Source organism: Quercus robur, chromosome 9, assembly GCF_932294415.1.
Source record: "Quercus robur chromosome 9, dhQueRobu3.1, whole genome shotgun sequence".
Classification (NCBI taxonomy): Eukaryota; Viridiplantae; Streptophyta; class Magnoliopsida; order Fagales; family Fagaceae; genus Quercus; species Quercus robur.
In genome coordinates, this window is record NC_065542.1 from 54,604,668 (window position 1) to 54,623,115 (window position 18,448).

At 36.3% G+C, this 18,448-nt stretch overlaps 2 protein-coding genes across 20 annotated transcripts in view; one reads left to right on the forward strand and one right to left on the reverse strand.

Annotated features, from left to right (window-relative positions):
* LOC126700106 (TMV resistance protein N-like) overlaps window positions 1–18,448 on the reverse strand; it is a 74,755-nt gene that overhangs the window by 50,454 nt on the left and 5,853 nt on the right. For 4 of the 19 annotated variants that reach the window (XM_050398114.1, XM_050398111.1, XM_050398113.1 and 1 more), the window contains exons 4-6: window positions 17,354–18,433; window positions 16,466–17,266; window positions 14,478–15,276 (exon numbers count right to left, since the gene is read on the reverse strand). The exons of 10 other annotated variants lie outside the window; for them this stretch is intronic. In XM_050398114.1, the coding sequence (XP_050254071.1) occupies window positions 16,679–17,266; window positions 17,354–18,433 (1,668 nt within the window). In that variant the 3' untranslated portion in view covers window positions 14,478–15,276; window positions 16,466–16,678. Of the gene's footprint in view, window positions 1–11,503; window positions 11,621–12,216; window positions 12,532–14,477; window positions 15,277–16,465; window positions 17,267–17,353; window positions 18,434–18,448 lie in introns of those variants that run through there. 5 more of the 19 variants (XM_050398118.1, XM_050398115.1, XM_050398112.1 and 2 more) reach the window with 5 other exon arrangements.
* LOC126700116 (disease resistance protein RUN1-like) lies at window positions 5,088–8,452 on the forward strand. The gene is made up of 4 exons (XM_050398133.1): window positions 5,088–5,879; window positions 6,281–7,379; window positions 7,484–7,825; window positions 7,928–8,452. Exons 1-4 carry the CDS (start codon window positions 5,386–5,388, stop codon window positions 8,087–8,089), a joined length of 2,097 nt encoding a protein of 698 aa, XP_050254090.1. The 5' UTR covers window positions 5,088–5,385; the 3' UTR covers window positions 8,090–8,452.

The window sequence follows — 18,448 nt, forward strand, 5'->3', positions numbered from 1 at the left end:
AGCAATCAAATTTACATAGTTGAGAAAAGATTTTTCTTTTCTTTTTTTAGGAAGTTCAAATAATTATAAGGAATAAATTGATCCTAAATTACTCATTAATTTCCCTCTTAAAAATAAAATCACTTGTTAATTTAGTGCATTGATATTTGCTTGAAGTGAATATAAAACAATCATATTTTTACTTGAGAAGCTTATTTTTGGCTTGCCTTAATGATATAAAATAAAATAGAGTTTGATTATCCCATAAGGTTTTAAGTTTAACTCAAGCTTCTCCATTTATTCACACTTCAAGTTGATACAACAAAGGAACACTGCCTACAAAAGTGGAAAATACAAAGTATATCCTCATGTACTCATGGTTACATCACCATTTCTGATCAATTATCAATTGTTGATGCAACACAGGAACACTAGTGGAAAATACAAAGTATATCCTCATGTATTCATGGTTACATCACAATTTCTGATCAGTTAACAATTGTGTTAAAAACTTAAGCGGTTAGAAAATGGTGAATTAATCATTTAATCTAACGCTCCCCCTTCGTGTGGCCTAAACTAAACTTATTAAATGGGGGCCAAACACATGAGAATTCTATAAATGCGATTTAAGATGGAGACAGGATTTGAATCCAAAACCTCTTGTTTTGATATCATGATAAATTTTTTTGATAAGTAATAAACTTCATTGAAATTGAAAAAGGTTAAAAAGAGAAAAAAAAAAAAAAAAAAAAAAAAAAAAAAAAAAAAAAAAAAAGGAACAGGGCACACAGATAGTGTGCTAATAGACATTAAAGAAAAAATCTAAACAATAATGAAGGTACAAAAATCAAGCATGTCAGGAAGAGAAATGAAGGTAACGAAACCCGAAGCATTTGCCCATTCTAACAAAGTCTGAAGGAAGAAAAGCTTCAACTCATGAATTCACCTTTCACCTCCTTCAAAAGTATGTGTATTCCTCTCCCTCCCTATGACCCACATAAGAAAATGAGGAATCATACTCCAAATCAACTTAGTTTTGAGTCTACAACTCCTGCCTGACCAACTTGCTATAGGATCCACAACCCCACATGGCATGACCCAATGATACCATGACAAATTACCAATTTTCTTAAATAATTAAACTAGTACAAAATGGTGAATTTGATCATTTAATCTAAAAAATTTTCATTAATACATAATAGCGTACTGCACATGTGACATAACATAACATAACGTGCAAGAACAACGGAGCATTACATAGTCAAATTCATGACTTACGTTAGTCAGGTTACGGCTTTTGGCCTCTATTTCCAAATCATAAAATTAATATTAACTAAATATCTAAAACATAGAACAAAAACACCCATGTCATGCCAAAAAAAAACATGGAAATCAAGAGAATTCAACAAAATAGGAACACATAAGAAACAAAACACGTGGTATACGTGGTTCAGTTAACAAATCCATAGACAAAGATACCAACCAATTCACTATTCACGAAGATTCAAACAAAAACCAAGCTTAGATGGATAAGAAAAAGGATTAAGCATAAAGCCAATTCCAACCAATTAAATACATCGCCGAGCAGACATTAAGAGAACCGGGCTAGTGCAAATTTCACAGGAGGTACAAGCTGTTGCTACTGCAATTAAAAAGAAAAAACCAAATAGTTTTGCTTTAATCGTTTTGGTTAGAAATTAGAATGCTTTACTAATCTTATAATAGTTTAGGAACAAAGCATTAGTACTAGACCTGTTTCTTTTTCTTTTCCAGATTTCCAGTTAAAATATCCGTCTTGCCCTTGGAATATAGCCCATGCTATATTTTCATACTTAAAATTTAAAATGTTCTACATTTCATCCTTCCATCCACTCTCATTAAGTTTTTTGCCAACATGTTTGACAGAAGGGATAAAATTATAACCTTGATGATATTTCAGGGTAAAAAATAAAACCTAAATTATATTCATTTTGTTCATTTTCTTTTTCCATCTCTAAAACATGTATTCTGTTGGCCACGCTAACAAAAACCTTAACAAAAGTGGACAAAATGACAAAATCACAGGCATTTTAATTTTTCAAGGACATAAATAGAAATTTTTAAATTTTAGAGATGAAAAACATTGATTATATTTCAAAGATGGAAAGAATTTTCTGCCTTTTTTTATAAGTAACTAAATTTCATTTAAAAAGTGCAAATAGGGGTACCATTATAGTAAGTTGGAAATATAGAACTAAATCTTAGGGCATGTTTGGTAAGAGTAATAAATTAAAAATAATAGACCTCACAAATTTGTCCAAACTCTATCTCTTAACTTAAAGAGTTTATCTTTATCACAAAAATATTGTCACACTTTAAATTTGAAACTTATCATTATTAAAAAAAAAAAGAAAAAAAAAAAAAAAAAGGTACATGAGCTCTATTCTCTTATCATTATCAAAAAATAAAAAATAAAAAAAATAATCTATAGATTCTATAAATTACTTTTTAAATTTTTTAAAAAAAATCTCAAAAATAAAAATGGTCTTCCAAACATTTTTTTTTAATTGTTTTTAAAAATGAGAACCAAACACGTATAATGTAAAATTTATTAGCTCCATTAGACTTTTTTGGGGCTTCCGTTGTATTCCCATCTCGTCAAGATCTTCCTCGGAGTGTATAGGTTGATTGAAAATCCCAAAATCATCCGAGGATTCTGAGAGTTCTACAACTTCTTCTTCTTCTTCTTCCTCTTCTTCTTCTTCTTCTTCCTCTTTCTCTTCTACTTCCTCTTCCCTGAGGGCAGGCTGGGATGAAGAGGCTCCTGTTGAGATGGCGGCCACAAAAAGGGGCTAAGTGCGGGAGGTATCCTTAGGAAGTGGAAGACCCTATGGAACGACGAACCCCTTGTAGACAACGTTAATACGGTAAAGTCGAGGATCGCGGGCTCTGATCACGCACTTCGGCACATTGAAAAGCAAACGACAGGGGGGTGTATCCGAGGATTAAATGGGCTGCCCGGAGTTGGCCGTCAGCTTCATTCACGTATATCTCGACTTTCAATACCCTGTCCAAACTTGCTGTGTTGACTAAACTAAGTCTAGGCTTGGTAGAACGTCTATATGCAGAATCATTGAATTGAAATGAAGCGTCATTAGGGATAAGAATACTGAGACTCAAAACAAAACAAAACAAAAAAAAAGGGGGAAATATGTATGTATAAACCGAACGTTATGAATCTATGACTGCATTCCCACCTGGTTCTCCTTCCTCCATGGGTCATGGCAGACCATCATGCCATTCCTCAGAAAAGATAAGGAAATCCTCCTTTAAGTTCTTGTTTAAAGTGAGAAGGCACTGAATTAGCCTCACCGTGGGATACCTCGACTTGAGATAATATCCCTACCCCTTCAAATTGTGGAGGTTGTACACCCAATTCACATCATGATGGGTCAGGTTTAGGTCCATTCTCTGATTCAAGGCTTCTATACTTTCCAGGAACCTAAACATGTTTGGGGCACAATGAGTTGGAGATAACCTAAAGAACCTAAGGTAGTTCTTAGTAATCTTACCCATGCGGATGGTCATCCCGCCTTCTATGAAGGCAATCATGGGAATAACCACTTCCCCAATTCTTCTAGCATCGGCCCATTCCCCCTAGGCTGCATACCTCACACCCACTATTGAGGGGATCCTGTACTTAGCGCAAAAATTTCTCATACCCTCCTCGGACTCAACCAGACATCAAAACTTACTCTCTTTCCCCATTTTCCTAAAGAATTTAGTAGAGAAATTAACGAGTTTAAGATGAAAGCTGTAAAAGTTTCAAGAAGGCTTACAGGTTTGAAAGAGGTTCCTCGGACAAGATTTTAGTATTTGTAGATGCCCAGGAAAACGACGAAAAAGGAGAAAGACAGGTTCAGTGTATGAGCTCTAGAATTGTGTAATCGCTGAAGGTAAGAGAGAGAATTGATTTGAAAATTCCTTTATAGTCGTGCAGAAGTTATGAGCGGGAAAGTTCCCGCTCACAAAACGAGACAGACCCCCCACCGTTTGATTTACATCTTACCATTGAACGTGGGGGACAGGGGCGTCGCCAAAATTTAATGATGCCACGCTCGGGATGTTGAAGCGTCAGGAGCATGCCCAAAACGTAAAAGGATATGGGCTTATGACATCAAAATAAGTTTTTCTCCTAAGGAGTCGAAAAGCAAGATTTTGAGGGACTATTGTAAGGGCCGGTTAATCAATAATTATTAAAACCATGTTAACTGGGCCTGTGGCCCATCCAAAGAGGCCCATATGAGGTTATAAGGGGAACCAAATAAAAAGAGGAGTAGATATCACATGAGATGGGTCCAGTATTCGTCCGAGGACAAAATCCTTCTCGGCAATATGTGTTCAAGGATGACCTGAACGCCATATTGTTACAAACACACTTCAGAGCTACATTACCACTAAAGGTGGGACATGGGACCAAGGGTAAAAAAGAAAAGATAAACAAATATCTTTAACAATTGCTACCTCCGCATTAATTGCCTCTCAACCAACTCTCTAGTCGCATTAATGTGGAGGTGATACCTGAACAGTGATGAAGCAGCCTTACAGCTGCTGGTTGAAGCTTCTAGGAAGTGTTGGATGGGACAGGAAGGGATCTCTCGAATCCAAGAGGGTAGTATATAACATGAAAGAATGCATTAAGAGAAGAAATCGGAACTTCTGAACAATTAATGCCTAGAAGAAAATCTCATGAAATAAAGAACTTAGCTTGCTTCAATGATAAATTGATCGTGATATTTATGTTAATCCATCTAGAAACGTTAAGTTTAATTTTTTCTTTTGAAGTTAATCTAGTTCCTTGACATCCATGCTCTACAAATTTATTGTTTGGGCCTTTAGCATTCGAACCCAATATGTGTTTGAGATCGTTACAAATTGAGTCCTTACAACTCTCTTTTACAACATGCTTAAGTGGCAAACTAGGAATGACGAAAACTTGTTTTCATATTTTACATCAATTTATCACTTTTTCAAAGGCTCATGGTAGACCATTTTAATAAATGTGAAAGTGAATGAGTTCAATTTCTATTCGATTCCTTGTGAAAGTGAGGGGGGGGGGGGGGCACTTGCACAAGATAAAAATATCACATGAAAAGGCCTGGGGAAGAAAAAAATCATTGAAAAAGACATTCTAGTTCATACTGACAATTTATAATTAGGGGGCCACTTGCCCACCAACTCTGATAAATAAATTAATTGATGATTCATAGAAAATGAATTGTTGACCCATCTTCTCACACGTATTACAAGTTACAAAGGCCTACTTCCATATGCATCAACCAAGAGGCTTTTTCTTGAGGGTTTTCAGTCAAACTTGCAATTTTAATGAATCTGTAACCTCACTGTTCAAGCTCATCCATTTCCTTTATGGCTCCTCTTCCATCATCATCATCATCTTCTTCTTCTAAGAGATGGAAATTCGATGTATTTCTCAGTTTTAAAGGTGAGGATACCCGCAAAACATTTATAGACCATCTATATACTGGTTTGAAACAAAAAGGCATATCTGTTTTTAAGGATGATGAAAAACTCAAGCAGGGAACATTCATTGCCCTAGAACTCTTGAAAGTTATAGAAGAGTCGAAGTTTGCAGTCGTTATTCTATCAAAAGACTACGCTTCTTCAACTTGGTGCTTGATTGAACTAACAAAGATCGTTGAGTGCATGGAAATGACGGGATTGGTAGTTCTACCTGTTTTTCACTATGTAGATCCTAGTGATGTGCGGAATCATAGGGGGAATTTTGGAAAAGCATTTTCAAAACATGAAGAGAGGTTCAAGGACAACATAGGATATGTACAAACGTGGAAAGCTGCTCTGACAAAAGTTGCTAATCTTGCTGGATGGGACTTGAAGGATAAGTATGAATTTCTTTGGAATAATGCTATTTATAATTAACTTTTATTTCTTTTTTCTTTTTCAGAATTTATTGATTATTACTTACTCTTTTTTTATTTGGCCACATGATAAGAGAGTATTTAACTATTTATAGAATAACCTAGACTAACCCTATTCTAATCCTAGTAGGACTAGATTCTAGACCTACAAGTATATACTGTACACAGACCTTGCAACAAATTTGGCCCCTAATAGCTCTAAAATTGTCCCCATAATACATTTGGTAGTGAATTTCTAAATATAATTAGGCACTCTCAATGTGGCTTTACGAAGATATGATTATGTTTATGATGAATGTTTTATCTCTAAATAATGTGGCTAGCTTTGCATCATAAAAATTATTGCTTTGCTATTTTCTTTGTAGGCATGAATCAATAATTATACAAAAAATCATTGGAAGGATATTTAGTGAGTTGTATCACAAACTCCCATATGTTTTTGAGGACCTTGTTGGAATGGACTCCTGTGTGGAGAAAATGTTGGATTCATATATAGGTGAAGGGTTGGGTGGTGTTCACTTTGTTGGGATATGCGGGATGGGTGGAATGGGCAAAACAACCCTTGCACTTGAAATTTATAGAAGAATTTCAGGTAACTTTGAAGCTAGAAGCTTTATTGCGAATATTAGAGAAGAAACTAAAAATCAAGGTCTAGTTTCTTTACAAAAGCAACTTCTTTCTAAGATCCTCATGGAAAGTGAAATAAATATATGGGATGTTTGTGTGGGAATCAATGTTATAAGGAATACACTAAATAATAAAAAAGTTTTTATTATTCTTGATGATGTGGATGGAGAAGATCAATTAGAAGCATTGGCAGGGAAGCATGATTGGTTTGGTCCTGGAAGTAGAATCATTGTAACAAGCAGAGATAATCATTTATTGATAAGATGTGGTGTGGATTACATATATACAGTCAATGAATTGAATGACGATGATGCTTTGCAGCTTTTTAGTTGGAGAGCTTTTCATAAACCTCATCCAGAAGAAAATTATGTGAAATTGTCTAAGGAATTTGTGAATTATGCTAAAGGCCTTCCTTTAGCTCTTAAAGTTTTAGGTTCTTCATTGTTTGCTAAAAGAAAGAATGAATGGAAAAGTGCCCTAGATAAACTAAACAAAGAATCTAATAGAAACATTTTGGATATACTTCAAATAAGCTTTGATGGGTTAGCAAATACACAGAAAGGATTATTTTTAGATATTGCATGTTTTTTCAAAGGGGAGAACATAGATTGTTTAAGAGATATATTGGAAAGTTTTTGCTATTATCCAGACTACAATATTAGTGTTCTTAAGGACAAATCTCTCATAACTATTGATGACCACAGAACTCTGTGGATGCATGATTTGCTACAAGATATGAGTCAAGAAATCGTTCATCGTGAATCTCCTAAAGAGCTTGGTGGACGTAGTAGGTTGTGGATTTATGATGATGTCATTCATGTATTGAAGAATAATATTGTAAGTCGACTAGTACAAGCCTAAACTTAAAGAAGTATTTATTTTATTATAAATTTTTCTAAGAATTTACCAATTCTTTTGATTTCATTGTTTTTATTTGTTAGGGAACAGAGGTAGTTGAAGGCATAATGCTAAACATACCTATTCAAAAAGTGGAACACCTGAGTGCTGAAGCCTTCTCAAAGATGAAAAATTTGAGATTGCTTAAAATTAGTAGTGAGAAACTTCCAGAAGACTTCATAAATGGTACTATGCAACTTCCAAAAGACCTCATTAGAGGTAAGGTGCAACTTCCACAAAGCCTCAATTATCTTTCTAATGAGTTATGTCTTCTTGAATGGCATGGGTATCATTTAAAATGTTTACCAACCAATTTCCAACTAAACAAACTTGTTGAATTGAGAATGCATTGTAGTGGCATCAAACAACTATGGAACGGAAACATGGTAAGATTTTTAGTTATGAAAATGTGCATTTTATTCGTTTTCATTAAGGCTTGACTTTATCTAATAAATTTTTTTTTTTTTTTTTTTTTTTGTTTATAACAGAATTTAGGCGAGTTAAGACTCATTGACCTAAGTGACTCTCAAAACTTGATTGAGATACCAGACCTTAGTGGAGCCCTGAGGCTAAAGCAATTGATTTTTCGACATTGTACAAGACTATATAAGATTCATGCATCTATAGAAGATCTCAAACAACTTATTTGATTGGATTTGAATGGTTGCAAATGTCTTGAAAGCCTTCCTCACAAGATCAGCTTGGAAGCACTTGAAATTTTCGATCTTGGTGGTTGTTCAAGACTAAAGAAGTTTCCAGAAATTGTAGGAAATATGTCACGTTTGTCAAAACTTTGTTTGAGTGGGACAACTATAAAAGATCTACCATTATCAGTGGAGCATTTAATTGGCCTTATTGAATTGGATCTAAGAGACTGTAAAAACCTTTCAAGTCTTTCGAATGCATGTTGTTGTTTGATGTCTCTAAAAATTCTCACTTTATCTGGCTGCTCAAAACTTGATGAATTACCAGAGAATTTGGGTAATATCGAAGGCTTCCACTTGTTAAGTTGACACAGATCATCCTCCATTTGCTCTGCCTTTGCTCGCACACGTTCCAGAGTCGCCTCACGGTTAAGGCACCGATCCATTAGGCCCTTCATCATAATCAGGGACTGTAACAAACAAGTTAGAAGGGTTAGACAAAAACTAGGTGGAGTGGACGGGCGTAAGTCGACAGACAAAGATTACTTGTGCAACAACAAAGAGACCCGTCTCCCCCATTGCTTTCGTTGAGTGATTGCCCAAATTCTCATAGTCCTCCGACGTGATAATAGATGAAAGTCTCTCCAGGGCATATCTGGAGTCGTCACGAAGGAGAGGAGGTGGCTTCTCTTGGTTAGTGGACGGGGCCTTCATTACGCCCTTGCCTGACCCATGCTTTGCTGGGGTGACGGTCTTCGTACTCTCAGCCATTAACCCCACAATGGGTTCCAGAGAGACTTTTTGTTGCTAATGGGGACGGTCCCCTTTGGACCGTTGCTACTTCCTTTTAATGGATGGAACCGTCCCCTTAGGAGCCACATCGTCGTACTCCTTTCTTTTTGCAGCCTTTGATTTGATCAACGCCCTCCTCTTAGCATTGTCCATCTTTGTAAAGAAGGATGGATGAAGTTATCAACTAAAAATGTTAAAGCCTTTTATGCAAGATGAAGATTGACAGACTTATGTCTGTGAATTTTAGCGTTATATCTGACGGCTTTCGGTGTGGGATCAGGACCGTCACAATACCAATGGATGGTATCTGGATTTAACAACTTTTCCCAAGTCCTTTCCTCCGGCTTGGTCTTTGAAAAAATCTTCTCAAGAAAACTAAACTCCTCAATACTAACTTGTGGACATCGTCTAACTGCAGAAGAAATGGACGGTTAAAAGAGATGGAGAAATCATAACTGAACAATTATAAAAAGAATCTACAAATTAGGACGGATGCATACTGGATGGATTTAATACTCCCCAGGTTGTGTCGACGGGCATATATTCCGTCTCCCCTAGACGACTCGTCCACCCGTCACCCACTAAGAAGAAGTAACGACTCTTCCAGTCTCTATTTGAGTCGGGTGTTTCAAATATGACCTTCAACAACGGACTCCTACTAGCAAAACTATACATTCCCCTTGACCTGTCAATTTCATCTGGATGGTAGCAATGAAGGAATTCACGCACCGTCAGCCTCCTAGCGCCGTTTGTCATAGCACCATAAAGAATCTCCATTGCTATGAAGACCCTCCAGGCATTCGGGGATATTTGGGTGATGGACAGACCCAAATACTTTAGAAGTTCTCTATGCAGGGTACTTAGCAGAAACCTAAGTCCCGCCTTCAGCATCTGTTCATACACTCCGACACCTTCTACCACCTTGTAATAACATTTCTCTGATATGTAGGGTAGACGGATTGGAATGTAGTCTGGAATTTGAAAATTAGCCCTAAATGTGTTGAAGTGTTTCTCCTTGATGACGGATGTGAATTTATGCACCGTCCACTCTGGTAGCATGATGAACTTCCTAAGTCCATCAGCACCAATGATGGGTCTCAATGGTTGATCCTTGCTATCATTAGAAATCTCTTCTAGTTCAGCCATCTCCATATCCTCATTTGTTGAGGACGAGGAAGAGGCGGACGGACTCCTCTATTCGCCTGGACTCTCTTGGTCTTTATGATCGGATGGGTATACTTTCTCTTAATTCGTCCCGTCATGAACTACTGACTGATTATTTGACACATTAGACATTGCTTACAAGTGACGACAAATCCTAAGACTGACAGATCTAGGAGTGATGACGGGTGTGTATAAAAGTCCAGGAAAATGAAAGTACAAATGCAGGACTTGTAAAAAATAATAATACTCACCAAGTTTGAGTAACTGACGGTCGACGGTTGTATAGATGACGAGTACAGCTATTCGACGGATCGCTCTCTGGCAAAGTTGACGATGGCGCTCTGATAATACGCTTTAGCTGAAAAGTGGAGAAATGAAAGAGGAGGAGTGTGATATATATATATATATATATATATATATATATATATATATATATATATGAAATGCACGGAAGACGAAGCAACGCTTCGATCCGGGGGAAAATCCAATCAAAAAGTGACACGTGTCGTACCTCATAAATGCTTGACAACCTGTCAACAAATGATCGCAGTTCGCGTCGTCCTCTTGGAGAACCGTCAACTCCAAGAACCTTAAACTGTCAAACCCAGGAACCTTAAACCGTCAACCCCAAGAATATTGAACCGTCACCCTATTGGTCCGTCCACTCAAGCATGACGGACCATAGGGTGAAGGGGGCAACTGAAGGGGTAAAAATTGGCATGACGGACCTTCATTATGTTGGGCTTGACGGATCCTAGCCCATGGGCCGACAGTGGGTAAGCCTAGGGCATAACAAAAACCCTGACTTGAAATACTTGCTACACACACTTGAATCTTAGTAGAATCCCAAAGGAAATAGGAATCCTAGTACAAGAAGAATTCCGGAAGATACGCGTGTTAATGAAAGACCCTCTCTACAAGAAAAATTCTTGTCCATCACGTTTGGGATTATTCAAAAGGATTCCTATAAGGAAAAGACTTCTACATCAAGGAAGAGAGGCCAACCTTCTAATACTATAAAAGCCCCAATACCCTTACAAATCAAGGTACGCAAAATTTACCCTCTCTAGCACTCTAGAGTTGTGAGAGTAGTTCTAACTTGACCTTCAGAGGGTATTTGGCCGGCACCACACCGGTACTCTCTGTTAGGTCTTCTCTTTTTGTCGTGCAGGTGCTATTTCAAGTGTGAGAGGACTGTGTGGCTCATTGGTAATTTTTACGGCATCATCACAGACGATGCCACAGTTTCTCCTCACCAATAAACTACAAAGTCCAACAATTTCATCGTATCTAGTATGGGGAAACTAGCAAAAATAAGAATCACAAATTACTGAACTCAAATGAAAGCATACATGCCAATGAATTTGAAAACGAAAAATGAAATATAAAGCTATAGAAAAAAATCTGTAAAAGGGAGAAAGATATCGGTGACTTACAAAAAATTCAGCTGTATAGATTCATAAAAGCCACCACTTTCACTGGGATTTCTCTTCCTCTCAATCAATGTTACATTTTCCTTGTGTGCTTAAATTCCCAATCCAATTTCCCAAACGTGGAATGAATCTTTCAATTAGATTAGAGGTACCTTCTCCATTAGTTCCATTCTCATCCCTATCATACTCATCATGGCTTTCACTCAGTTTTGGTATCTTTTGCTGAATTTTCCAAATCATTTTCATAAGGAGTGGTGCTACAGGTGTTGCTGCTGCACCCACGCATAGTTTGGTTCAGATCTTCAATGTCTTGCTTGTATGCCCAACGGGTCCCGCATTTTGTAACCTCTAATCCTGGACCTTCGGTTTCAAATCCAATCTCAATTTGACCAAATCCATTAGCATCCATGAACAAATGATTCATGGTTCACCCTTTTCCAATGTTAGTAATACTAATGGCTAGGGGTAGAGGATTCCTTGCCTCACGTATGGTTTTTCACTCCTTTTGCTTATGCAGAATGGACATGAGCATGACCTGAAGGAAGGGCAGTGTCAACAGCAATTTGCACCCCCCCCCCCCCCCCCCAATAAAAAAAAAACAAAAACAATTGACAGCTTAAGAGCCAATATATTAGCATAACAATGTAAATAATTTCTAATTTACAACATGGACATCAATAATGACAGCAAGCAGAACCATTCGATGTCCTGTAAAATGGAGCACCAAACCAGAAAACACAAAGATGCTTGGGAAATTAATTGTAGTTATAATATATATATATATATATATATATATATATATATGAAACAAAGTTTCTTTGGCTTTTTCATTGATGCAAGGGCATCAAAAGGTCTGATTTCAATTACAGCAATAGCAACAATAATCCAGCAGGAAGGTTAGTTCAGCAGTACATTTAGTCCGCCAGTAGCCTAGCCTAATGAAACTTGTTATTTGCAGAAGCCAGCTGGTGATCACTTAAGGAGATTAACTGAGTGTCTGAGTCTTTGCCAATTCATATGGAAGCAGTTGGAAGGAGCTTGGAGGGCTGGAAGTCTCAGCTGTAACAGTCAAGTTAGCGGCAAGTTATTTAGGCTTGTAACCAAACAGTAGGCTAAAGGTTGCTAGAGAAAAGAAAACATTGATAACTTTTTGTAATATGTTAGTCAGGATGTTAAGTGGTTATTTAGTCTGGTTCAACAGTAGATAAGATCAGATCAGGTTGATTTTTTGGCTGCACTCTAATATAGCCTGTATAAATAGGCATTTAACCTTTTGTTGTAATCAGTTAGTTTTGAAGTTAATGAAATATAGCCTTGAGTGCTATTTGAGAGAACTAGGTGTTTTTTGCATAGGTGTTATCCACCTATAAGCTTCTCTAATCAACTTGCATCCTAATTAATCAACCAAGCCAAAATAGCCACCCTACTTATCATTCATTTACTGAAGTATGCTCAATAAACCATGAAAGAAACAAAACATTATGAATATTAAGAATAGTAGTTTTACTAGCATCAAGGCTAGTATAAAGCTTCTCATTATATATGCTTTTTTATTTACTAGAAAAAATCATTGTTTAAGTTTAAGAAAATTAAGGAATATTAAGGGCTCATTTAAATCTTGAGGATATATTTTCTAGTGCAGGTGGACATACAGAATAGGTCAGGGATGGACCTAGGTGGGGGCCTGAGCCCCCCCCCCCCCCCCCCCCCCGGGTCCAGTTATTTATTTATTTATATATATATAGTTATTATATATTTTATTTTTGTAGTTGAGCCCCCTTCCAAAACTTTAGGCCCCCCTTTTCCCCAATCAACCTAGCTAGTCTAACCCAAATAGCAACTATTCAACCCAAAAAGTTAACAAAAGCAATAAAAACATTCACAATGGTAATTGTATTTTAGCAAAAAAAAAAAAAAACTATTTTACCACCAAAGACCCAATAAAACATGTGTTATAGGAGAAGCTAAAGCTAAATTTTTTTGCAACTATAGTAAACTGGTATAAATACCAGTTGACTGTAGCAAGTTGTTAAAAATAAAATACAATATATTATTAAGATTATATCCCTTCCTTCTATTAAAAACTCAAATTCTCTTTCTTCCTTTATTATTTTAATGAGTTATTTATATTATTTTAAATGAAGTGATAAAAAAATAGAACTCCAAGCCAGCCTAGTATTAAAAAAAAAATTTATTTTGTTTTTGTTTTTGTCTTTTTTGGTAGATGATTGCATCTTAATGTATTTAGAAATAACAATTTTGTGTATTTATAATTTTTTAATACTATATGGATACTTAAAATCCTGAGTCCGTCCCTAGAATAGATTGACATACAGAGAATAGCATAAATCATGCACATGAGATCAATCAATCCAAATTGGGATATTGTCCCATAAAATGTCTGTGGATAGTATCACACAGATCGTATACACAAGCAGTATGCTTCTCTCACACAGATCATATACAAAAACGGTATGCTTCTCTCATTTGCTACTTCCTATGACCACTCAAAATAAAGTGAAGTGCTAGTAATCATGTATTCTAAATTCATTTTCTTTTATGTTCGTGCAAATCTAATTCAACTATAACCTACAAATAACAACTCTTTAAGTTTTCAATGTTTATCCAAAAGAATAGAAAATATATAAATATAGCCAATATTAATCTATCTAGTTTGGTTACCCATTTTGCAATAAAATTTCCCATTTTATTAAACTTCTTATCTTAGATAACCAACATCCATATCCTACCAATGATTTATCGATAAGGCAAAGTGCTGGAGTCTATGGTCTAAAATCAAATTGTGATGTCCATAACAGAAGAGCACACATATAAGATCTAATCAAAACAGAAAATAACAGATCATGTAGGACAGTTTTCAACTTTGAAAAATTTGATTGACAAGGAAATTGAATTGAGCAAACGCAAATTTCATTATTTATATATATATATATATATATATATATAGGCATTGCGAGAGTAACAAGAGTGCAGATTTTACTCACCAACATAATTGAACAAAAATGATGAGCACACAATTTGTTGCACTCTTCTTGTTTGCTAGTAGTTTGACAATTTTTGCTCCCCAACAAAGTCTAGTAACTTCATCAAAGCTACCAGGTTCACTGGGATTCCTCTACATCACAAATAGAACTACCTTCTATGCATAAATTCCCAATCCAATTTTCAATTAGATTAGGGTGCTCTATCCACTTTTTGGAAAAGCCACAACAACCAGTTTTTTGTTTGTAGCATGTCACAAAGCTGTAAAATCTTACCATTCTACTAAAAAAAAAAAAAAAAAAAAAAAAACTCTTTTAAATAAGTCTATTGACAGAAGAGTAGGAGGTGGATGACATACCATTAACTTAAGAATAGCTCAAAAGTCACAAAGGAAACAGTGAAAGTAGAGGAAAAATTATTCTTGTTTTCCCGTTTTCCCTAAGCATGGGATCAACGGATATCTTCAATCTTTCAGGTTATAATTCTCGATTACAACTTCTAGTTTTACTAGGTCTTATTACACCATTGCAGTTTTGCTTATTTCTTTCCCTATAATGAATTATATAATAATAAATGAGACCCCATTTGCAAGATAAAGAAGCCAGGTAGTGCCTTACTGTTTGCTAGAACTCTGCATATCATCAAGCTGTTATGACTTATGAGACAAAGCCCACACTTCTTTACTGCAAAGCTTGGGCAAATGCTGGCAACTGAAAGCTTCAATGCAACTGCATTGATTCAACTAATCTGAAAGTGATGCACACCATATATATGATATATAGGACACCCATATCCATTCACCTAGATGGAACAGCATGACATCAGTTTCCTAGTGACAGACAAGTAAGATAATGAAAAGTTTCTAATTCCAAATTGTCAACAATAAATACCTTAGGCTCTATATTTCTTCATACGACAAACATGAAAATAAAACAAGGGTTCTTTAGATGTACATAAATTTTTGAAAACAGAATAAGATTTTATAGACAAAAATTAAACCAAAAATTAAAACAATGCCACACTTGAATAGAAAAAAAGTGTAATTTTTAGAAGTTTAGAATAGCTCATATTCTATCCAAATTGTAAATGAGTAGACCCCAAGCCTCCAGCAAAAACCAATCTCACTCTCCCTCCCTCCCTCCCTTTCATCATGATTCCCATCCACAAACAAAAAACAACATGTTCACTCCACCATCATGGCCCACTCTTTAACACCCCAACCCCAACTCCTCCTTTCCCACCACCAACACAACCACCACCCTCCTCCTCCTCTCCACCTCAACCCCATAATCACCTGCCGCTCCCTCCTCCTCTCCATCACTTCACTCTCCCTCACTACCACCACTCCTCCACCACCCTCACTAACCTCTCCTCCACTTGAAACCACAATCACCGACCGTATCTTCATGGAATTTAGCCTTTGCCCCACCACTTTCCTCCCCAACACCAACCCAACTCTCTCCCCTGACCCCTCCACTCCTCTCTACACTGAATTCTTCCTTTTAGGTTGCCTCATTCTTGGCCTCTATGGCCACCTCGTCCCTCTCACTGTCTCCAACTTCGAATATATGTGTTCCTCCACTTCCTCTTCCTCATACAAGAACACCCTCATCCACAAAATCTTTCCACTAATGTGGCTTAAGAGTTAAGAGCATTCGCATTGTAACATTATTCTTATTCATTAAAAATCAAAAATCAAAATGAATTAAATGGGGTGAGTTTTCTCTTTATGGCATTTACTACATTTTTTCAATTCCAATATTGTTGTAAAATCAAATGGAAAGAAGTAAATTTGGGCCATTTTTCACCAGAGAGGTCACCTTTTCTCAAGCCAGCCATGTGATTACTTTTTCCCACAACATAAGTGAACAAAAAATCAAAAAATACAGATGGTTGAACTCAAATGAAAGCAGATGCCAATGAATTTAAAAAAGAAATATATAGCTAACAAAAAAGATTCATAAAAGGGAGAAAGATATCAGTGACTTACAAAAAATTCAGAGGAAAAAGATTATCAGCTATACAAATTCATCAAAACCACCACTTTCACTAGGATTTCTCTTCCTCTCAATCAGAGTTACATTGTCCTTGTGTGCTTAAATTCCCAATCCAATTTCCCAAACGTGGAATGAATATTTCAATTGGATTAGAGGTACCTTCTCCACTGGTTCCATTCTCATCCCTTTCATACTCATCATGGCTTTCACTTAGTTTTGGTATCTTTTGCTGAATCTTCCAAATCATCCTCATAAGGAGTGATGCTACAGCTGCTGCTACTGTTGTACCCACGCATAGTTTGGTTCAGATCTTCAATTTCTTGCTTGTAAAACCAACGAGCCCCGCATTTTGTAACCTCTAATTCTGGACCTTCGGTTTTAAATCCAATCTCAATTTGACCGATTCCATTAGCATCTACTTGACTCCAATTTTCTTTCAATGCTTGCTCGAATGATTGATAGGAAACATAACCCAGGTAAAGATGATACGATTCAATCTTACCAAATTGTTCTGCAAAAGGAAACTTAGGTATCGGTTGGATTTCATATTCGTTGGCTTTCAAGTACAACCAAAGCTTATGCGTAAATATATAACCTCCATTACTCTTATCATCTGAAGGAGGTTGGTGAAGTAGATGATGTTGGCGGAGTACAAAAAGTGCACATACAAAGACTCCCTTCAATTTATCTAAAGAAGGCACTTGCAAATTCACTGAAGTCCCCACACTTTGATGTGTAAACCATTTCGAAATATCTCTTCCTGGAATTATATTATAAAAAATGGGTTCATCTTCCTGAAACATACAAAATTACAAAATCATTATATTTAGAACATCACAAGCAAGAGAGAGAGAGAGAGAGAGAGAGAGAAAGAGAGAGACCTTAAATTGAAAGTGATGTCTTAGTGTTGTTAATAACATGGTACTGTAGTCTTCATTCAATTTAACACAATTGAGAAGAAAGAGTAACGGATAAGGACCATCTTTAGGTCTTGGTATTGGTAATATTTCCAGTGAGGTACAACCATTTCCATCAATAACATCAATATTTAATGGAAGCTCTGGCAAAGATCGAAGATGTGTGCAACCACTCAGATAAAGAGTCTCCATATTAGATAGTCGAGTGGTACTCTCAGGAAGGCAAACAAAATTATTTCCCCTAAGATCTAAATGTGTTAAAGAGGACAAACAACCAAGACCATCAGGGATTGCCTGAAGATTGCATAAACTTAGATTCAATTCAGTCAAAGACCATAAATTAGAAAGAGAATGCCCTAACATGCCTTCGGGGTCTACTCTTCTTTTTCGCAATAAAGGGCAACAAATGAGTTTATTTGATGATATAGATGATAAGCCTTCACATCTACGAAGAGATAGTACTTTGAGATTTTTCAAGAGAACAAACGAAGAAGGTACTTCTGTTATAGCAGTTTCACTCACATCTAGCTCCTCTAGACTTTTGATATTTCCCAAATTCTCTGGCAGTTCATTAATTTTTGAGCAACCAGACAAAGTGAGAATTTTTAGAGACATCAAACAACAACAAACATTTGGAAGACTTGAAAGGTTTTTGCAATCTCCTAGATCTAATTTAGTAAGGCCAGTTAAATGCTCCATGGACAACGGTAGTTCTTTTATGGCAGTCTCATTCAAATAAAGTTCCGACAAACTTGACATGTTTCCCACAACCTTTGGAAACTTCTTTAGTCTTGAACAACCAGAAAGAATAAAAATTTCAAGAGATTCCAAGTTGATCTTGGGTGGAAGGCTCTTAAGGCACTTGCAACCATTTAGATCCAATCGAGTAAGCCATTTGAGATTTCCAAGAGATGCATGAATCTCAGATAGTCTTATACAACGTTGAAGAATCAACTGCTTAAGTTTTGGGGCTCCACTAAGGTCCGGCATCTTAATCAAGTTTTGGGAGTCACTTAGGTCAATGAGTCTTAACTCATCTAAATTCTGTTATAAACCAAA